Source organism: Astyanax mexicanus, chromosome 9 (genome assembly GCF_023375975.1).
Source record: "Astyanax mexicanus isolate ESR-SI-001 chromosome 9, AstMex3_surface, whole genome shotgun sequence".
Classification (NCBI taxonomy): domain Eukaryota; kingdom Metazoa; phylum Chordata; class Actinopteri; order Characiformes; family Acestrorhamphidae; genus Astyanax; species Astyanax mexicanus.
Genome location: NC_064416.1, coordinates 19,497,551 through 19,513,719, shown reverse-complemented (window position 1 = coordinate 19,513,719; position 16,169 = coordinate 19,497,551). Strand labels below are relative to the sequence as shown.

General features: G+C 37.6%; 1 protein-coding gene across 2 annotated transcripts in view; it reads left to right on the top strand.

The window, feature by feature from the left end:
• Nucleotides 1-299: 299 nt before the first annotated feature.
• zgc:173742 (DNA topoisomerase I, mitochondrial) overlaps nt 300-16,169 on the top strand; it is a 41,362-nt gene continuing 25,492 nt past the window's right edge. Inside the window, exons 1-9 of one of the 2 annotated variants that reach the window (XM_049483567.1) lie at nt 300-432; nt 1,874-2,016; nt 3,278-3,353; nt 6,261-6,310; nt 8,536-8,652; nt 9,051-9,141; nt 10,539-10,660; nt 12,275-12,390; nt 14,867-14,988. In XM_049483567.1, the coding sequence (XP_049339524.1) occupies nt 1,925-2,016; nt 3,278-3,353; nt 6,261-6,310; nt 8,536-8,652; nt 9,051-9,141; nt 10,539-10,660; nt 12,275-12,390; nt 14,867-14,988 (786 nt within the window). In that variant the 5' untranslated portion in view covers nt 300-432; nt 1,874-1,924. Of the gene's footprint in view, nt 433-1,873; nt 2,017-3,277; nt 3,354-6,260; nt 6,311-8,535; nt 8,653-9,050; nt 9,142-10,535; nt 10,661-12,274; nt 12,391-14,866; nt 14,989-16,169 lie in introns of both variants that reach the window. The other variant, XM_022679625.2, reaches the window with a different exon arrangement.

Sequence of the window (16,169 nt, the reverse complement as noted above, 5' to 3'; positions counted from 1 at the left end):
TAAGTTCAAATCTGTTTTCAAAATTATTCCAATCTTTAAAATAGTAGTTCAAATTAGTTTTCAAAAATATTTTTTTAAAGATCAAATTATAAAAAAAGATTCCAATATTCTAATTAGTGGTACTAAAAAGATCCAATTATTTTAAAATAGTATTTACCATTTACCATGTAAACCGCTAGAGGAAGCCCGCGAGCCCTCAATGTATGGGGTAAAAAATTAAATTTAATAATTTTTAATTTATTTAATTAATTTATTTATTTTATTCAGATTTATCTATTCTTTTAAGCTCACCTTTCACCTTTGCCACCCCCCGCAATTCCATCAGACGCCACTGGGGGAGCGCGCCTCCTTTTCTGGAGTCAGTGAGGAGAATTATCAAAGCTCCGACCAATCAGAACGCTCGGTTTCGCGTCTGGGAGTTGAGCGTTGTTGGTGAGTGTTGAGCAGCACGTGGTGTAAAAATCATATTATGTTGTTAACTATACCCTGGATAAGAGAATGCAGGATTTCTGCGGCTCATTTAATACTAAATTAAGTTTTTAGAGATACGTCAGCTCATATTCTCATATTCTGAACAATCACATCTACATTAGAGATATATTAGAACTGTTAAGCTGTTAACAACAGCATGGTGACGATGCTGTGCACGCTAGTTATGGTTAACCAGGTTAGCCAGCTGAGTGTCATTATGTTCGCTTTTAAACGTTACTGTAGTTATTTAGCTAGTTATGTTGGACTGAATATTTTGTAACGTTATATAGATCATGTATTAGACATTTTTATGTGAAGGATGGAGAGTTGTGAGCTAGTAATGTTAATTATACTTAGTAAGCTACTCTAAGCTACATATTTTTTGTTTGTATGCCAGTACTAGCTAGATACACTTTCTATATGGCCTTGTCAGTGGGAAAAACTCTATTCCAATTGTAGTATAGGCTAGCCCATACCTTCCAATTAATGCAGTCACCTGGCTAGAGGTATTGCCAGCAGAACAGAACTCTTGGGACCAAATGAGCTAAGCCTTAACCTGTTGGCACCTAAGGACAATATGTTAAATGTCTGCTATGGCTCAGTGGGGTATAAACCCCCTCAGCATTGAGCTGTGGGGCAGTGGAACTGTGTTCTCTGGAATGATGGAGTTCCATCCAGTACTTTTGGGGTGATTTAGGGAGTTGTTAATACTGTGGATTAAATCGTCCTGAACATCTTGACTAATCTAATGAGTGTACCACTGAATGCAATCAGATCCCCAGAGTGAATCATTACTATGGCCAAGCTGGTTACCATCCATTATAGCAGAAAGAATTACGTAACACTTATATTTTAATATTATTTTACTTAACTATTAACTTTTATCAGTTGTTTGTATTATAAATCTTGGATTAACCATAGTTTATAGGGTTGGATTTCCAGACAGGGATTATGCCTAGTCCCAATGTAAAATCTCTGTTCACAGTGCTGAATAATCCAAGACTAGGCTTAATCCCTGTCTGCAAAACCGGCCCTAAATGTGATTCATTCAATATTAAAGAGACAGTGGATTGTCTAGTGGTTGCTAGTCCTAAGGGAGGGACCCTCTCTATTTTAAACAATCTCAGCATCAGTACTCTAACAAAACTTAACTTCCATATTATGTTTGGATAATATTATTTTAATCAGGAGTGCTCTAATTTCAGGAACCACAGATGTAGAGCCTTTGATTTAAGGTTTTATCTGAGCCTTGTAAACATAGTAAACATAAAGTCGAATAAATGTGTGCTGTCTTACAACTTTGTGTGAATGTTGGCAGGTAAAATTAGTACTCAAACTAAGGACATGTTGGTTTTCCATCAGCACTGCTTTTTCTAAATACTATGCTCTGTTTTGTGTCCAGTTTTAGCTGTGTGTGTTTTTAAGAGACTGTGTCTGGCATCTGACTGGAGCGATGGCGAAAGAGGGCAAAGAAGGGAAGTCCAAACTGAAGAAAAACAAGAAGAAAGGCGCAAGCAATGACCATTCCAATGGAGATGTTCTACGGTTGGTAGCAAACTTTGATTGTTGGAAAAATTAGATTTTTACTACTACTGCACAGTATTGGAAAAAAAATACTTTGTAATGTTTTTTTTGTTCGGCATAGTATATTGCGAATTTCTAAAGCAAATTTTGCCTGCCGTCAATGATTCAGCGTGTCAAGATATTAATCTTGAAATCTGTGCATTATTGCGTTGGGCTGAGTGCCACCCAACCACTGAGGACAAATTTGTATTGCAAATCTCTCTCTCTCTCTCTCTCTCTCTCTTTCTCTCTGTATCTCTCTCTGTATCTCTCTCTCTCTCTCTCTCTCTCTCTCTCTGTTTACACTGTGTAAATGAAGCACATGCACATACACGTGCACATGCGTGAAGTTTTTCTTCTTTGCCAGAATCACAGGAGCTACTATGGTGTTCCAACTAGGCTCACAGAGAACACACTCTGTCCAGGGGAACGTATTTGCTTTGTGCCCTTGTTTTTTTTTTTTTTTTTTTCTTCCCAGACTTTCTAATAATTTAATTACGGCTGCATTTTCCCTTCTTTTTACGCTCATTGTTTTCCTTTTTACTGCTTTGGACCAAATCTGGGATAAAAAATTCCGAATCAATGCTCAGTATTTTGAACTGTCTAAATGTTCTTTTTGCATCTCAAAATGTAAAAGGCCCTTGGCTCCTCTTGATGTGGCACACTTTGTATTCCATACTCCGCTCAGTGTAATATTTGTTATTCAAGTGAAAGTAACCAGAAGTTAATAGCATCACAAACAACAGCTGTGCATTATTATACACAACGCTACGTTTCGCAGCAGAAAAACGCCTTCCGTGTTGGAGCCAAAAGATGGAGACAAATTAAGCTTCTGAATAAATGATCTGCACCAGCAATCGTTCATCTAACCAAGTGTGAAGTGAGTGGGTGGGAGCTTGCCTTCATTATTGGGCGCGTTGTATTTCATCTTTTTTTATGAATAAATTAATTTCCCATGATATCTGATGTGTTATATGGACAGGAGAACGTGGGCATAGCCATCCGTCTCTGGCGTTTGTAATTAATCAGTCGAAAGGGAGAAGAATAGACACCTGTAACTGTTACTGACAGCAGCCTCTTGTGACGAGGCCTGCTGGCTTGCTGTCTCACACTCCAGTGAGCCAGCCTGGGTTTGTCTGTATTCGTCTCTACTATTTGTGTTGTTCACCAGCATGTCCTCTTCAGCCCTCACCTCCTTTGTTCTAACCCTCGTTAATTGTTTAACATCTTTCTTCTTCTGTAGTGGGAAATCCGATAAGGCCAAGGCCAAAACCACAGAGAAGTCTCAGCTGGGACAGAAGGGGACAAAGCAGCAGAAGGTACTTCTTCACTGTCACTAGCAGCTCCTCTTCTTTCTACCTCAGGGAGAAGGACTTCAAGTTCAGCTTAATTAAGAGGCCCAATTACCTTTTCTATGACTGCCCGTTTATCATAGTTGGTCTTTGAGCTCCTTTATTGGTGTTGGACGCACAGAACAGTCTGGCCTTTTATTCAGTTATTAGTTAAACACTGATACTCTGGCCTTGATCCTATTCAGAAGTATTTCATAAGCTGTCAATATGAGCAGTAAGTTCTCTCCCTTATGTAAGAGTCCTTTTATGCTGTCATATCCAGTGAGATATTTTTTGCTTTATGAAAACGACACCATGTTCGCTCATCTTGGCAGCTGGCTTGGCTCATATGATCTGCTGGCTCTGCCAAACAGTCTGAGTGCTCCAGTGCTCCTTTGAGTGTGTCTGTAATGAGCCTGGACACAAGAAAACGCCGCCTCTGTCTATGTTACCTGTAACCGGCTTTTTCCTGCCAGCTTAATGGACAGTCTAGAGTCTTATCTGTGCAGAAGGGTTTTGTTTGTTTCTGCGTGTTCATGCCCTGCTCAATTTTTAACCTTTCACTGTGGAAGTTGACTCAAGGTACTCACTCTCTTAAGCTAGGTCAGGTTTGATGGTTTTGCTCTTAAGTTCAAAGCTTTTGAAAGTTTTGTAGATTACACTTCTGAGTTGTTATATTGTTTTTCTTTGAAATATTCACTTTTTGACTATTTCCTATTTTATGCCAATCATAAATTGACAATTGAATTGTAGAAAATTTAAATCTGACCTCTTTAAAGAGCAGTAAGCTTTGTAATTCGCACATTGGAAATGGATTATAAATAATAATAAATAATACCAGTAAAATCATGAATTTCAAACAAAGTCAGCATACCAGCCCATATTCATGCACTAAACATTTTGTGGTTTCTTTGTTTTTTTGATGGTGCAGAATCTTGGTAAATGATGTTGTTTACAAAACTGAAAGGTTTGCAGACATTTCTTTCTACTGAATGTGTAAGACGGTTGCACACTATTTTTCATTTATTTTGTTGCAATAGTATATTCTTGAGTTAATCGAATACTTTATTCTAAATGTCGTGTCAGACGGTCTCAGTAAGGTGTAGCAGATCTAAATTATCTTCACTGTTAGACTTCAAAAGCAGCAGAGTGTTTATTTATGCAGGAAATGTGTTAAAATTAGGTTGTCAGAACAGATGTTATGATTAAAGTCCATCATGACACATTAGAGTCTGCCTTAGTATAAAACTGGCTCTCAGCAGATTTCACGTTCATCAGAAAGAAAAAAGAAGCGAGTAAAGACAGGAAAGCAGAGGGGAATAGAGTGAGAGAATAATGTCATTTCTAAAATAGGGCACAATGTGGACATTTTTGACAACAGTGCTGGATGTTGCTATGCAAAAGGTAGGATAATTATTTCTTATTATTTCTCTTAGTTTTTGTTAGTTATTTATTATTGTGACTTTAAAATAAAGTAATTCTAATTGTGTTTACATGCAATAATTAATAATGTGGTTATTTCACAGTCAGCCTAAACACCAGGTTCACCAGTATCATCAACAATGAGGAGCATCACACTGTTTAATTACACTAACTTGCCATAAGTCATGGGAAAGCAGTAATAAAATGAATAGAGTTGTTATCTGAGAACACAGCTTTTGGAACAGGTTTAGGTGTTATCTTGTACAAGAGAGACATGATAGTGGTTGCCAGGACAATGAATGTAACATTCCAGTTCTGAAGTTTTGTGGGTATTTACCATTCCTTGATCCACAGTGTCATCTGTGTACTGGGAATATGTTATAGAAATCATTACCACCCACAGTGGACAGCTCAGTGGGAGGTAATGATTGAGTGGACTTGGTTGCTTGGTGGACATGGTGGACAATTCTTGCCAGATGCCGTCAATGCTGTTCACTATGGACGTCATTTTATAGCGTATTCCTGGTACACGTCACATTATTAGGGCTGGGTATTAAAATGTAATAAAAAAAGGCACTGACTGAAAGGTCTAAAAACAAAATGTGTTGCCTGTTTCCGATACTCGTGCTGTCTCTTGCTAACTCAGGCTGTCTTTCTTACTCGCCCTGTCTCTTCATCTCTCTCTCTCCTGAGATATTATAATGCGGTAAAAAAGCTCTAGTCTTCCTGACCTAAACCACACTACACTATTATTACTGCCCCCCTCACAAAATACAAGAAACTTGCAGCATTCAAAAAATGAATCATGATTATAATTATTTTTTTAATGATTGACACCACTAAAATAATTTTATTTTGTCAATGTAATGCTTAAAATAACTTTTAAACTGAAATGCATAAAGAAATATGCATATGAAACATTTTTGTAGTTTAACCACAAGCAATGATTTTTGTTCCTAATAAAGTGCCACAAACATGCTCACTGTTTGTTCCTACAAGATCCAGAAAGATGATGAGATTACTCATGTCGGCTGTTAAATAAATACACTGTGTAATAATTTTTTCGTTACAATTTAAAAAAGGTATCGAAAAAAAGTATTGTTTGGATATCGGTACAGAAATAAAAGTACAATATACAGTTATCGAAAATTTCAAAATGATACCCAGCCCTAGACATTTTAAAATGGAATGTCCCATCCATCTGACACCCACTACATCAGGCCTTGCTCTAATTAACTTCTGTCTTGCTGTGAGCATGCTGACCAGTGTTTAACTTCGCTCACAAGATAGTACCTCACTATGTCTACAGGTGTGAGCATTTCCAAGCTGTAGTCTCCTAAAGTAACCTTTCATAATCAATATACAAACTGCAGTGGTACTGACTTGGCATGGTGTATGTGTATGAATGTGTGAATTGTGAATTTTTTATTCTTTAATGCATGTTGTGTTTCTGTTTATTTCGTTCTTCTTCAGGTGAAAACAGAAGAAGAGAGCACAGAGTTTGAAATACCTGAAGACCCAAGGTACTAAACATTTTCTCCTCCGTCTGCATCTCCTTCAGTTCTGTCCGTAATTCAGCATCATGCTGTGTTTCTCTCTGCTCTGAAGCTAGAGCTGATTCTAGGTGCAGGCTGATCTGGAGCTGTCCCAGTAGCCAGCAGCTGCACTTGGAAAGCAGCTGGAATCCACTTATGATTGAATTGCAGTCACACTTTTTCGTGCCTTTGAGGTTGATGGAAATTAACTCTGATGATTTGGATGTCCGCAATTGTGGACAATATCCGGTGTGATTGTGCGACTGTATTGGCTGGCTGTCTTTCAGGAAATTAATTTCTTTATTGGAAGGAAATCTGTGGTGTGTCAGGAAAGCTATATGTGATAATCCTCTCGGCTGATGAGATGAGCCGTGCTGGAACGAGGGGGAGGAGGAGGATGTCCACCACACATTACATCACGCCTTTCATTTGACTGCTTGCTCCAGTTGCTTTCTCTCTGTCAGGTTCCTCACAATCTTTCTCTCTCTCTCTCTCTCTCTCTCTTTCCTCTCTCCTCTCTCCTCTCTCTTCTCTCTCTTCTCCCTCTTTCTCTCTCTTCTTTGTTGTCTCTTGCTCACTTATTCTTTGACTCTTGATCTTTCACCCTACCTCTTGCTTACTTTCTCTCCCTCTCTCTATCCCTCTTCTTCTTTCTGCATCTTTCACTCTCTCGTTTACTCAGATTCTAACTCTCAGTACTTCTCACTTTATCTCTAGCATTTTTCCACTCTCTTGCATTCTCTTTCAGGTGTCCTTATGTTTTAGCTCTCAGTCCCTTATTAATTTTATCGCTATAATTTTTCATTAATTTCTTTCTCTGATATTACTATTATTCTGCTTTCTCTCTTTTATGTTTTACACTTTATTGCTCTCCTTTATTCTCTCTCTACTGTTCTCTCCTCCTTGCTTACTACTTGTCTCACTCCCTCAATTCCTCACATTCTTGCTTACTCTTAGTTTTCTTACCTCACCACAGTTTCTTGCTCTCTCATTCTGTCACTGTTGCTAATGCATTCATCCTTTCTTACGGTCTTTCTTACATTCTCTTTTGCTCTCTAAACTTTGTCTACTTTATTCTGTGTTGTATGTTTGGTTTCTCTCTTTGCTCGCTATATCTGAATCTCTCTCTCTCTCTCCCTCTCTCTCTCTCTCTCTCTCTCTCTTCATTACTTGTTCCTTTATTCTTTCTTGCTTTGACACTGATTCTCAGTGTCTCCCACAGGTTTTCTTTTAGTCATTTTCTCTCTCATTCTCTTGTTCATTTTTTCTTGCCTGCTTACTCCCGCACTTTCTCACAGTTTCCCACTCTTTCAATCTCTGTTTTTCACTCTATTTCTCAGGCTCTCAGTCTTTCTCGTTTATCTCTCTCACTTTGCCTTTGACTATGGCCTCTATTTTTTCTCATGTCGCGCCATCTTACTTTTTTCTATATCGCTGTCTTTCTCACTGTTGCTTTCTCTCTTTGTTGCACGGGTTGTTTCTCTCTCATTCTCTTGCTTTCTCTTTTTCTCATACTTTTGCTTTTGTTCTTTTCCTTAATTCTCTTGCTTCCTCTTTTTTAGGCTCGTGCTTTTGCCCTTTTTCTCTCTGTTTATTATGCCCTTATACTCTTTTTCTTCTCTCGCTTGTCCTGTTTATCTCATTTACCCAATTGCCTCATACTGTCCTTAATATACACAGTGATGGTATTCCTCTTTAATCATTAGAACAGATTAATCAGATGGTTTTTTTTTTGTAAATCAGACCCTGCTGGTGGTTTGCCAGAGGGAGGGTGATTGTCAGGAAGGGGGTCAGATGTTAAAATGATAACACTACTGAAGTGTTACTTCTCACTTATTCTGTCTGAAAAGAGATGTGTGATTGAGTGGAACAGGATGCTGTTTTGGTTCTTATGATTAATTTATTTGATTCAGTCGGCCCCCCTTTCATGTGGGCCAGGCTGTGTGACGATCGAAGCCTGAGTTTCTACAATTATTCCGGCATCTAATTGCTGTAATTATATAATTATCATCAGTAGCGATTAAGCAATATTGTGTAATTGCTGTAATTATGTCCTTGCCATCGGACAATGAACGCTTGTCTTTTAGTTTTTAAGTTGAGAACTTGAAGGACCCCTAATGAGTGTTTTCTACTTCATTTTTCTCCCCCCCCTTCTCGCTCTCTCTCTCTCTCTCTTGTTTGCTCTTGCTCTCTCTTTCTGATTTTTTTTCCAGGTTCCAGCTAAGTGTGAAGGAGGAGGCAGGTGATAGTGACTTTGTAACAGAAAAGAAGGGGAAGAAAAGGAAAAGGAAGAGAGAGTCTGTTTCTGGTTCTTCTTCAGGACCTTCTGTGTAAGTAAAGCAGAAGTGGTGCTAAGGACTATAAAACGAATGGATGCACCCCAATAATACCTAGTTTTTGACTAAAATGTATACAGTATGGATTCAAGTATGGATTCAGTATGGATTTAATACATTATGTTTTTGTTCATTTTTGAAATACTTTGCAAAGGTAGAGAGCAATTATAACCAATAAACCTACCAGAACACTCTGTTTTAAAAATGAATGTATTAGTCATGGGGAGTGGTCATGCCAGTACACTGAAGTACCAGTCATTATAAGTAATGAAATACCAGAAATACCACTGTATTCAATTTAAATTAAAAAAGCTTAGGGAAGCTTAAATGAGCTTTTTAATAAAATAATAATAACAAATAATATATATATTTTTTTGTTTTATGCCTCACAGGCCACAGAAGAAGAAGAGGGTGACAGAAGAGGACGAGGGAACCTCTGGTGCTGAAAAAAAGAAGACAAAAAAGAAAAAAGAAAAAGAGAAGGTATGCTCCTCTACTCAGCAGGGTAGCAGTGTGTTAGAAAGAGACGAAGAGTCACGGACCGCTGAATAGCTGGTAATGGATGTGAGAAGAAGAAAATATCTGTGAAGATTATAAAGTCTCCAGATTTTAGCCATGGACTTAAACCTGAATAATTGAATTTGTCACGAATGAGTGTCTAACACTGATGTTGAAATACGCTTTTATCCTGCTATTATATCGATTGTCAGACATTCTGTAGATCAATTTGTAGAAAATAGCTTAATTTTATTCCATGACATTTTTCATTACATTTTGAAGACAATACTTATTTCTAAAGTGACTGCTACACTTTTTCCATCTTTTATTTTACAGCTTTTTGTTTATAACCCATTTTTGACTAACCTTTTTGACTCCCACCCCCCCAATGAAATTGGTTTAAAAGACTTTCATCAAAATAACAAAAGTCTCTGATTGCCTATTCTTAAGAACAGTAATCTTCTGCACAGTTGTGAGCACTTTTTTCTCGTTCACTACTTTTTGAAGTGGTACAAGGTGTTCAACATCAGGGCAAAGTGGTTATTTTCGTTTTATTGTTTCCTGTTTTTTTAGATTTATCAAAAGGCTTTACAGAAATTTAGAGAAACTAATGTGCCTTGTACTGCTGACAAATAGTTGTTCTTTCTGCTTGTCAATAATAAAGCACATTGTATATTATTTTTCTACACTGTAGCAAAGTTAAAGTTAGCTAAAGTTAAAGTTCTTTTTATTTTGATGCGGAAAATGATCTTCTTTTAAAAATCTGCATTTTCATTTTATGTATGACTTGAAAGTGTTCCTGAGTAATCTGAATTCCTTAATTAAGCAATAATTGCTATAGTGCTATAACATGTAATATTGGCACTGCAGTTTGATTATCAATGTTTATTGAAAGATTTTGAGTTAAAGAGGAGGAAAAAAATACGATCTGTTTGGTTATAAAATCTCTGCGATTTAAAATAGTTCCATTGCTGCTCTGTTTGTAGCTCTTTGTAGCACTGTTTGGCTTGTAAGTGCTGCATCATTGCTAGGATACCTGTATGTGGCGGAGTAATACATGGAGAGCTTATAGATAGTGGCACTCACAGAATGCCTCTTAGCCAATCACATCGCAGGGTCCGAACTCACTGTGGTATAATTTAAAATATAGAATGATATTACAGTTAGAGAACCTCTTCTTCTCGTTAATATTTTTAGGCATTTTGAGCCTAAAAATCCTGGAAGGTATAGCATTTTTATGTAGATTGAAAATGAAGACATGAAGCACCAACAGTTTTGTGTTAATTTTCTTGCCAAGCTCTAATTATATTCTGCTATTCTGCCACTATTAAATCACAAAACTGTAAGAATAAGGACTGTTGGTGTTTTAATTCTTTCAGAAGGTCAAAAAGGAAGAGGGTGAGAAGCCAGTCACAAAAAAGAAGAAAACAAAGGAAGAGATTGAGGCTTCCAGAGCCCTTAAAATCAAAAAGAAAGAGGAAGAGGAGCAACAGCGATGGCGCTGGTAATGTATTTGTTATTGTAGACTCCTTCATATGCAGAAGACAAATGTATTTCAAGTTGGCTTCAATAATCAGTGACTTAGCACCTATCCTTTATACCGTGATTGCCTTCCCTGGTCTTGGAGGCCCCCTGTCCTGCATATTTTAGTGGTTTCCAGCTACAACACACCACCCATAACTCAGGATTGGCTCGTTAATTGATTAGCTGAATCATGTGTTGGGAGCAGCACAAGCTCTAAAAGATGCAGACAAGGTTCATTCAGAATCAGGTTTGGAGACCAGTGCTGTAGGATTATCTGCAAAGAAAAAAAAAACAAATCAAGTTTTACTTTACCCAGATGCAGTCAATCAGCCCAAGACATGTTTGATATCTGAGGTTTGAAACGTAAGTTTGGAACAGGTGATGCTAGTTTAACACTGCTAACACTAAACTTGGGGTACATACTCACCACAAAACATATATAAACAGAGTCAAAAGAAATACAGCATTAGTTTGGCACAGATAAATCAATATGGTTTAGGGTGCTGTTAGAAAGTTTAAGGGGGTATGATTTAATTTCATTTATAAAAAGCAAATAATGTTTGCAGAGCTTAATGAAAGTCTAGTTTTTATGTTTAATAGGGGTAAAAAAAATCTTGGCACCTTACGATTCTATTTGATTATGATTCAGAGGTCTGTGATACGATTATAAAGAAATTATCGATGCATCTTTATGCATCTGTTTCTTTTTTCCTTTTTTTTTAAACAAGCAATGCAGTTACAGGGAATGCAGAAACAAGAAGGTGATTATAATGTTATGCAGTGCAATGTATATATGTGGCTGATCTGTTTTGGATCTGCCTGTAAGTGAAGTATTCATAATTATATATATATATATATTAGAACTATATATAATAGAAAGTAACACATTTTAATAGGCTTCGTAATGCTTTATATATGCACAGAGAAATAGGTTCCCAGAGTGGCTTACCTGATATTTAAGTACAAGTAAATTTGAAGAATTTACATAAAAATAAATGTAATACCACAAGGAGAACAACAGTAGTAAGCATTTTTTTATTTGACATTTATTAAAACAGAAGTGAAATAATCCAGGGTAATGCAGGTTTATTAAAAACTCTGCTGTTACACTTTTGCACTTTTGAGTTTCATCATCGTATAGAAAATTGATTTGTCATTTGTGAATTGAGATGCATCTAAGAATCAAAAAATTCCCCAATCCGTATTGTTTAAATAAAATCTGTTTTTGGTGTTCTGTTTAATTTTTTAATCAGGTCATTAAATATTTTTGACATATGTTTTAATTTAATCATTTTTTAAGTGTGATGTTTATTAGCAGCATTAACTTAGCAGATCTTCCATTCTAAACTTTAGAAGCACTTGTCAGGTATGAAAAATAAGAGTGCTGTTTGACTCCTTTTGGGGTTAGTGATGAATCATGATCATTTTAGATGTCATATTGTTTATACAAGATGATCAGCTTCTGAAATAAAAATACTTTCTTTTCTGTGTATGTTCTTTTCAGCATGGTTGCGTTGGTTTCCATTGTTTAATGGAAAATTCAAGAAGTGTATTTCTGCTCTGTGCAGTCAAAATGCACTCTTTGTTCCTGCAGGTGGGAGGAGGAGAAGTATGAAGATGGTGTCAAATGGAAGTTTCTGGAACACAAAGGACCATATTTCCCGCCCGAATATCAGCCTCTTCCAGACAATGTCAGGTTCTACTATGATGGTACGTGTTTTATGTCTGTGTCCAAGAAAGTGCCAGCTTCTGAAGTCGCTTAAACTTATTTTCTCAAACAAGGTGGGTGCTGGTTAAAGCCCGGAGCAGAGGAGGACACTTGGCGAAGAACACTTTGTGAAAGCTTCGAAGACACATTGAGAATAGCTTTACATTTTTGTGAAATCCTCTTTTTTTCACCTTTCCCCCCACTTCATCTCTCTCTGCCTGGGCACGGAGCCCAGCTCTGGGCCAGCAACGTCCACCGTCTGGGTCAGCGGGCCTCTGGAGAGAACATAGAGGAGCCTCTAATCGTTTTCCTTTAGCTGCATCTGTTAATATCCACTCTGCAATGAAAAGAAGAGACCCCTCTTTTAAAGTATGAGGCCACGCCGCGGGGCAGAGCCCATTCATCTTGCTGGAGCAAAAAGCCTAGCCTCAGAAAACATTTAGGTTTTTCAGGCTCTAACCCCTCTCAGTGTTTAGATGGAGGTTTGATTATAGCTGCTAGAGAAGCAGCTCCCCAGAATGCATTTAAACAGATTTACTCTCTCCCTGCATCTCTACTCTGAGCGTTTCCTGAGTTCGTCCTGCGGGATGGCGCCCGCTTGCTGACTCATGCTTGTTTTGTTGAAAGTAAACCCTCACACGCTCATTGATCAGACTAGAATAAGACATGATGAATGAGCGATGGAGGGTTGTGTAGCTCCTGCTTTCACACTACTGCTGCAGCAATGTAGCAGGTAGTGCCTGGCAACAAGTAAATGGAGAGTTTAAATTCTGCAAAATTAAATTCAGTAACTTAGTTGAATTGCATTTAAATGACATCTTTTGCCAATTCCCATGTTAGGAGTGTGATGCTACCTGTATACATACTGAATCCTCACTATACAAATCAAATCAAAATTGTCAATACAGAACCTTTTACAACCGATGTTGTTGCAAAGCAGCTTTACAGAAATTTGGCAGCTGGAGAGAGAATCAGACAAAACATTAAACGTACAAAACAGAACCCCCAGTGAGCAACAGAGCCAAAATAGAAACTCCCTCAGAGCTGGAGGAACAATAAATCTTCGGAGGAACCAAGGCTCACATGTACTTTGTACTATCACTTGTACTTTCTATGCTAATATATAAGGGGGACCCATCCTCCTCTGGTCAATCAACCTGTAAATGAATGTTTTAAAGTCATAATACATCCATATAGGTCAAACATATTCAGGTGAATAGCCACACCGTCAGTGGACACAGTTAGAAAGTTTTTTATCTAAAGTGTATATAATGGATGACATATAAAGTTTATATGTGGTGGATGCCTGGGACTTCCATCAGCCTGGAGAACAGGTGACAGGAGAACCTGGCAGTCAAACATCCATCAGTATCAGGCAGTAGCAAATATACCATGCATAAAGATATATGCAAAACCATTTATTAATGTTTTATTTAAACGTAAATATATCAACATATTAAACAGCCTAATCCAGCTCAGTTTACTAAGTCTTATTATTAGTATCTTATTATTAAAGATCATACCCCTTAGTTACACAGTTAGGTGTTTACTCTTTAAGTTTATATCAGAAAACAGCCCAGGTGAGAAACACCATTAACTGGATTCCCCTCTGTAGAGTCCATCACTCAGCCTAGTACAGTATCAGAACACAGCAAAGCTAACAAACACCACAATCCCAACCAAAATAGCACCAGAAGTAAAGCAGCAACATTTGGCTACAGTAATCATACGATGAAGCAATGTCTTGTTTTAACATTAAATCAGCATTTTGGTAGAGTTTCCACTTTGAGTTGCATAGTGCAGTTCAGAATAGGACACACACAAAGGCTCTATAAGCTGATGATGTCATGCTTTGATGTAATACCTTCTGGGTGCCCTCGTTCCGCCATTATAAGAAAGAAAAAAAAATCCAATTTTAATAAGCTGACTCTGTGTGAATAGGTCTTCAAATACTAAGCTTAGGTTAGACTTATTGGTGTCTAAAACAAAATAAAAAAATGAAAAGAAACATAGTATTATGATTTTTTTTTTCATGAAAAGAAAGAACACTGTACCAAAGGTTGTACCAAAGTCGTACCTGCATTATTTGTACTCAGAATACCCTGATTCCGTGTTTGTTTTCTACATGTTCGCACAGAAACATTTTGCTCAAGCAGTGATCTGAGAATAACCTCAGCCTCAAACTGCTGACACTGTTGACATAGTGTTGCTTGGTGATGTATCTGTGAATCTTTTTGTGTGAGAGAATATCTTACTTGTAGCTTCTTAAACTGCTAATATCAACTTTACAGCAGAAGCAACACAAGCCTCCAAACGTTTAACAGAAAATAGTATAAAATACTTTGTTGCAAGTAATTTGTGAACATTCCTATGTATAGGATTGCTGTCATATTTACATTATTCAAAGTGAATTGTATGAAACAGGTTTTTGGTGGGATACTGACAGTAAGTATGCCTTTGCGTTTGTGTGAAAAACAGGTAAGGCTGTGAAGCTGAGTCTACAAGCTGAGGAGGTGGCTCTGTTCTTTGGCCAGATGCTGGACCATGAATACACCACTAAAGAGGTGTTCCGCAACAATTTCTTCAAAGACTGGAGGAAGGTGCGTGCAGTATATATGTGGCCGTGTCTGTAATCTAGTCCTAAAGGAGACTATGGAATGTATAGCTTTTAAATAGCAGAAATCCCAGGGGTTTGATTCAGTGTTTCACTCATTCACCAGTTTTTGATGTGGATAGACATGGAAATGACAAAGATTCTATTCTCCTTATTACAGTTAGTAAAGCATTGATGTGATTTAAGGTGATTCTGGATTTAAGTAAAGACTATAGCAGTGAATGTCTGTTCACTCCATTGGAAGATAATAAGTTTTTGGGTTTAGAATAAACTGCAATGTGATTTTTTTTTTTTTTTTATGTTGATCTCATTATAATATTTTTCAATATATATTTTTTAACTTTGCGATTTCTCCCATGTCTTTCCTCAGCAGGTGATTTTTATCAGCTTAAATAGATTTTTTTGTAGTTCATAGCGGTGTCCAGACTCAAGATTTTTGGGTAGATTTGTATGGCTGTAAAAGAAGAGATGAATGATGGATGATTGATTATTCATTTGGAGTGAGGTGGGGAGAGGTTGGGGGGGGGTTAGGGTACCATGGCCGTGCTCGCCGCACCCCAGCAGGGCCTAGGGCCTATCATGCAGAATTAATTTTGTGCTGCTTAGCGCTCAATGCTCTTGAAAATATGATTTGTGTAAAGGCATTGATATGCTAATCCAGACAACTCGCTCCCCACATACGAACAAATCCAATTTAACTGTTTTATTATAACACGGAAGCCTCGCCTCGCCTGACTGAGCACAGTCTCCGCCCACTGCCCTGCTGTCAATCAGAGAGAGAGAGAGAGGGGGAGGGCAAAAAATGGAGGAGATGAGGGAACAGAGGCTGATAAGATGACTGTAAGATCAGTCTATCTCTGCACACTCTGTTCTGTATGGAGTTGTATTCTGCCTGTATAGTGTAGGTTCACAGGCAGTTACTGCTTTAGCCTGTTCCTTATTATAGCCTCCTTATTGCTCTGGAAACAGATCTGTTAGATCTGTACTAGCAACATACGGACTGCTCTGCAGTACTGATGTCAACCGCATATTTATTTATTTATATATTTATTTATTTATTAAACTTTCAGTTAGATCCTCATTAAATGTAAATCCGTGTCATGGCTCGGGTGCAAGTGCTAATGAATTCCATGCATTTCAATGCATGGCTTACTTGCCCTTAGAACA